Consider the following 6,446-nt stretch of genomic DNA (forward strand, 5'->3'; position numbering starts at 1 on the left):
ATATTATTTGGATTTAATACCCTATCATCTTTGGGAATAGTCAGTTCCCAAATACTATTGGGAAATAGTAAATTAGGACACTAGGTCATTGGAAATCATCAGTATTGCAAAATATCCTGTTTCATGAGTCATAAAATGCGGTTCACCTAAAATTGAGCTCATATTAAGAAAGTAAACTCAATAAAATCTTGCCTGTTTGTCTTATGTTTCAGTTTATGGCAGAGATTTCTAAATAGTTGGAAGTAGAAACAACCATTTGTTATGTTTGAGAGTTGGGTCAGATTTGAAGCAAGACAGGATGGAGCAGGGTGATAGAAGAGCCTGGCAGGAGCATCGCTTTCTCCCCCAGCCCCCCTGAGCCCTGGGGAACCTTTGTTTTCTCCCAGACATGAGAGTCACTTCTCTCTCCATTGCAATTATTTAGTTATGTGTTAATGATTGCAAACAATAAATTCTTGTATGAGAAATAAGTAGATATGATATAATAGGTATTTATTCTCTCTGATTTTTGGGTAAATATGGAGCACTAATATTTTCTCATAAGAATTTAAATTAAATATGAAACCAGCTCAAAGGCATAAAGTATTCAGAATTCTGTGGGTTAAAGGTCAGGTCGGGCTCTTTCAGGGGTACAGAGTTGTTAACTGTTACATGTCTCCTCGTTTCAAATTGTTTTATAAGAAGAATAGTTTTGAAAATGCCTTGGGATTTTATTTTTAGCTATTGCTCATGTTTTCTATAGCCAAGCGAAATGATTTCTTTTCCATTATTCCCTTGGCAGTCGTGTTAACCTTTAATGCTTTCTGTTAACAATATTGTTTAAAATCTTCGTAGACCTTATATTCAGACACGATTCCAGAAGACGCCTTTCCTGGGAAATTGATCCTGCAGGTCTCTGCTACAGACGCAGACATCCGTTCGAACGCTGAAATTACATACACGTTATTTGGTCCAGGTGCAGAAAAATTCAAACTAAATCCAGACACAGGTAACAATGGAGTTTGGGGCAAAATTAATTGTGTTCCAACAGAATCATATGTGGGTGGTTTTAGATCACACACAAAATTTGGAATTACATTTTGTTCTTGTGAAGTTTACTCTAACGCTACAAAATTGGCATCTTTTAGAAATGTGAACAGCAATTTAATGTGTAAAATTTGACATGAGATAAAAAATTAACAGCAACATCACCTACTTTAAAAGTTTCAAAGGATTGAAAATTTAGTTGTTTATATCAACTTTTTTTAAAACAGTTTATTTCAAACTTTCTGCTTTATCCATTTTTAAATATAGTTTATTTTCTTAAACTCATGACCATAAATTTATTTACTTGAGCATATTCATTAAAATGATTAATGGTATTGCATTCATCTTTAAATCGCTAGGATTGTTTTCCTCTTATAATTTGTATCTTGTTAAAATTAGGGTCAAATAACAGTTTTCTATTACGCACCCCGCCAACTAATTGGAACATATGAATCTAATTTTTGAATCAATTAAGAGGATTTTTTTAATTTGGTAAATTTGGTAGCTGTTTTGCTTTTGTGACATTATTTGTAACACAAGAGGCCCAAGCCTCGAGGTCTTTACGACTTAAAGAGCTAGCACCTGGCAGAGTTTGCAAACCTGGAACTCGCCGTGCTCACACAGCTGTTGACTCTGTGGTTGATAAAATTGTCCTCCAAGGGAAGGCTGTTACTCAGATTTTGTAATTTTAAGAGAAAAGGAGAAATAAGATGCGCCATTGCAGTTCACATGTTAAAATTTCAAGTGAGTCCCTTTATTTTTGTTTTTTGGTTTTTAGGTGAGCTGAAAACATTAGTCCCTCTTGATCGCGAGGAGCAAGCAGTTTATAATCTTCTAGTCAAGGCCACAGATGGCGGGGGAAGATTCTGCCAAGCTCATATTGTGCTCACATTAGAAGATGTGAATGATAACGCCCCTGAATTCTCTGCTGATCCCTACACCATTACCGTGTTTGAAAACACGGAGCCTGGGACGCTGTTGACAAGGGTGCAGGCCACTGACGCTGACGCAGGTATGACCTGGAAAAGATGCTTTTGCTTTCAGACTGTGCACCAAGACCTTCGGAATCTCTGTTTTAAAACACATCCCAAATACAGCCTGTTGAATATTTCTCTTACCCTGTGCATGTTGAATAACTCAATTGTGTTATTTAATTCCTTAGCATTAAAAATGGAATGAAATCTCTAGAATAATGAATTCATTTGTAATGAGTATTTGAAGTCTCAAAAGTCTGCCCAGTGAACTTACTGTTGTAAGGTATCTCTGGTGTCCCTAAAATTCTGATTAGTGACTGTGTTAACTGATCTTTATATCCCATTGAAATAATGAGTGAAGTGTTATTTTGTGAACAAACCGTTAGTGACATAAAGGGATCATAGGAACATAGCAGAAGCAAATGCCATATTGTTATGGTTTTACAAACCTTTCAAAATTTTTATGGAGAAAATAAGGCTCTAGGATATATATTCCTAGCATTTTGATAGCAGAGAATAAAAATAATTTCTTCAGTCACACTGCTACTCAAGAATTAGAAGCATAGCAAAAATGTCACTTTTCAAATAAATCTTTGTCATTGAAGCTAAATAATAAATAGACTTCATTTTAAAAGATCTGCTGGGTATTCTGCATAAGTTTCTGTATAACAGTCTTAAAAAGCCAGATAATTATGAAATTATATTTATATCTGTTTAAACTCAGTAAATTGTTAATCTAAAAGTTTACTTTTTTAAGATCATAGTTACAAGAATTTGTAATGTATATTAGCATGTTTCCGTTTTAATATGCTACATGTTTTTTCAAAAAAAAATAATTTAATTTCTTGAAATAAAAACGTTCTAACGTGATGTCCTGTCTTGACAGGATTGAATCGGAAGATAAGCTACTCTCTGATTAACTCTGCTGATGGGCAGTTCTCCATTAATGAATTATCTGGAATCATTCAGCTAGAAAAGCCTTTGGATAGAGAGGTCCAGGCGGTCTACACCCTTACTTTGAAAGCGGTGGACCACGGTTTGCCAAGGAGGTTGACAGCCGTTGGCACTGTTGTTGTATCAGTTCTGGATATAAATGACAACCCACCCGTGTTTGAGTACCGTGAATATGGTGCCACAGTGTCCGAGGACATTCTCATTGGAACAGAAGTTCTTCAGGTGTATGCGGCAAGCCGGGATATTGAAGCAAATGCAGAAATCACCTACTCAATAATAAGTGGAAATGAACATGGAAAATTCAGCATAGATTCTAAAACAGGTAACCGACCATGGAAATGAGAAGAAACCCTTGGTTCTGCCACAAAGGCCCGATTGCCCGGCACTTTACCTGATACAAAGGGACAGATCATCCATTGTCAGGAGATACGTTAAAAAGATAAAACGGAAGTTTTCTTTGAGCTGTTATTTTAAGTGGGATTAAGGGTGGTTTAGAAGAACTTTATAGTTCTACATAATAAAATACATTTCTGGCATATCCATTATATTTATAAGCAAATTAAATAGAAAATTAAAGTGTCACCCTAGTAATTTAGTAAAGATATAAGATGTGGTAAATTCAGGTAAAGAGTGGAAAGTCATAAAGAGTCTTGCATAATGGCTCCTTTTTATCCCCTATAAGGACCTCATGTGAAGTAACTGCTGCAGTAAAACAATAGTTTCCACCTGTTTCTTCTTAGTCTCGATAGGGCAGGCTGATAACTGATGAAATTGACTTCTTTATTGTGCTGGTTCTGTATAATGGAAGGACGTGGAGTCACACTGAATGATGCCCGCAGGGCCACGTCATGGGAGCTGTTGACTCTTGCTGCATGAATACTTTCATAGTCTTGCTAACCTGTGGTCTAAAATAGCTGTAAGTCTTAGAACATTGTAAGAAGTTGGTCCATTCAAACTGTATTTAATTGTATGTGACTATTTCAGATGAAGAGTAGGTGTGTGAAGATGCTATTTTAAAATGTATTTTTAACATGTATCATAAAATTGGTTTTTTGGGGCTCTTTAAGTAGGATGGACTGTAAGGAAGTGAAAAGGGAAGATATTAAAGGAGTTGTTAAACCAAAAAGGGATGTTTTTAATGATGTAAATAAAGAGCTATTCTAGAGATTTTTAAAAAGGATCCACATTTCTATAAAAGTCTGAGAAGGAAAAAACTAAAAGCCAAAGAGTAGAATTTTTATGCTTTCTTTTTATTTTATTAGATTAGAGAGAAGTCTGTATTAAACTATGATTTAGAAGAGAAGAAACACAATCATTTTTATAGTGAGGATGTAGGCAGTATTGACTGGGAAAGCAATTTAAATATCACAAAAAAAATCCGAAAATAAAATTAAGAGAGATAAGTAAAGATCCAGGTATGGGCAAATTCAGAATTTTTAATTGTTGAATTAAGAAATTAGAGAGGCCGGCCTGGTAGTGTAGTGATTAAGTTCTTGTGCTCTGCTTCGGCGGTCCAGGCTTCACAGGTTTGGATCCCAGGCGCAGACATAGCACTGCTCATCAAGCCATGCTGTGGCAGCATCCCACATAAAATAGAGGAAGATTGGCTCAGGTGTTAGCTCAGTGACAATCTTCCTCAAGCAAAAAGAGGAAGATTGGCAACAGATGGAACTCGGGGCCAATCTTCCTCACAAATAAAGAAAAAGAAAGAAATTAGAAAACATACATAAATGGTAAGTAAAGTTTTGAAGTGAAAATTAAATTTGTTTAGAAGCATTGTGTATTTCCATCATAGAAGGAGAAAGTGGTGGCATTTTAAAGTGCTGGAAGTAATTTTGATTTCCTCTACAGGGGCCATATTTATCATTGAGAATCTGGATTATGAAAGCTCTCATGAATATTACCTGACTGTCGAAGCCACTGATGGAGGCACACCTTCATTAAGTGATGTTGCCACCGTAAATGTGAATGTAACCGACATCAACGATAACACCCCAGTCTTCAGCCAAGACACCTACACGGCAGTGATCAGTGAGGACGCTGTTCTTGAGCAGTCCGTCATTACGGTGTGTGCCTTTTCCCCTACAGTTTCTTCTCCAGATGATTGATCCAGTTTTTGTAGTGTGGGCTTACTTGCAAATAAGTTGAAGATATGGAAATGTCTTTTGTTCGCCCAGTCAGTTACTGACTGTTATACATAATGGCCTTAATACAGCTAGCTCTGGATGTCAGAAATTTGCTTAATAGACTTCTGTCCCTTCCTTAGCTGTCGCCTAAGCAGGAGTGTGATATTTTCTAGGTTATGGCTGACGATGCCGATGGACCTTCCAACAGCCACATCCACTATTCAATTATAGATGGCAATCAAGGAGGTCCCTTTACCATTGACCCTGCTAGGGGAGAAGTGAAGGTCACCAAACTTCTAGACCGGGAAACCGTAAGTGAAAAAGCTTGGCTTCAATTGTTCACAGATTAGCACGCAATAAATAGAAGTGCCTGGTACTCAGATCTGCCAGACGTGATGGGAAGTACCAAAAGGGCAAAACCAGCCTGTTCTCAGGAGCTGAGAAGCAAGATGCAGACACTTGAAAAGCAATTGCAGTGTGAAAATCTCAAGAGTGTAAAAGTGTAAGACAGGTGTCTCAAGCTGATAGGAAGTTTGGACAATAAAAGTTTGTCATCAGGAAGAAACTACCGTCAGCCTCAGTGTTTTGAGGCAGTTCAGGGAACTAGAAGCTGGGTTTTAAAAATAGCGGAGGTTTGGGAGACCATAGGTGTTGAGAGAAGGGGATTCCCTGTGAGGAACTGCATGGAGAAAGGAAGGCACAGGATGTATTTCAGTAGTTTACTGAGTTGTGCTGGAGTACACTGATCATACAAACAAGTGTGGAGATAAGAGAGAAGGGTGTTTTAGGGACAATTTAGGACCACAGACAAAATCAGGATCAGAGGTTCAGACTTGATGCTGCAGGCACCAGGGAGTTAATACTGGTGAGCCTAGGTATGACATTTCACCGAGACTTTTGAAGATGAGTGCCACAGTAGGTCTCAGTACTGTTCAGAGTAGTGAGCGACCGGGGAGGTAGGAAGACCAATGACAGTGAGTCAGTTGTGAACCAACTAGAGCTTGAATTGGGAAAGTAGCAGTGACAACTGAGTGAAAAGAAAAATGCAGAAACTTCGTAAAGGAAAAATCAGAATCTGCAGAGCTTAGATATGGCTCTCTGTAGAAAGCAGTGATGTCAGAGATGGCTGGATTTTTTATCAGTCTTGCTGTCACTGGGGAGTGCCATTAAAGAGGAGCAGGGAGGTTGTGAGGTCCTAAACTTAGTGCTGGGAGAGGTGGTTGAATTTGTGTTTTGATGATTTTTAGAGGAAAATGGCATATTTAGTAAAATGATTCAGCCAGTATTTGGAGATTTTAGTCAAGCTGAAAAGACTTGAAAGCTGGAAGTATGGATATGGCACATGCCTCTGGAGATGATCTGAGGT

General features: G+C 37.7%; 1 protein-coding gene across 7 annotated transcripts in view; it reads left to right on the top strand.

The window, feature by feature from the left end:
* The window catches only part of FAT1 (FAT atypical cadherin 1), a 130,465-nt gene that overhangs the window by 103,387 nt on the left and 20,632 nt on the right, over positions 1 to 6,446 (top strand). For all 7 annotated transcript variants that reach the window (XR_006886656.1, XR_006886657.1, XM_046648574.1 and 4 more), the window contains exons 12-16: positions 835 to 988; positions 1,805 to 2,038; positions 2,887 to 3,276; positions 4,806 to 5,020; positions 5,254 to 5,391. Coding sequence is in view for 5 of the 7 variants with exons in the window: in XM_046648574.1 (XP_046504530.1) it covers positions 835 to 988; positions 1,805 to 2,038; positions 2,887 to 3,276; positions 4,806 to 5,020; positions 5,254 to 5,391 (1,131 nt within the window). In the remaining 2 variants the exon portion in view is untranslated. The remainder of the gene's footprint in view (positions 1 to 834; positions 989 to 1,804; positions 2,039 to 2,886; positions 3,277 to 4,805; positions 5,021 to 5,253; positions 5,392 to 6,446) is intronic.

This window comes from Equus quagga, chromosome 22, assembly GCF_021613505.1.
Source record: "Equus quagga isolate Etosha38 chromosome 22, UCLA_HA_Equagga_1.0, whole genome shotgun sequence".
In the NCBI taxonomy this organism is placed as follows: domain Eukaryota; kingdom Metazoa; phylum Chordata; class Mammalia; order Perissodactyla; family Equidae; genus Equus; species Equus quagga.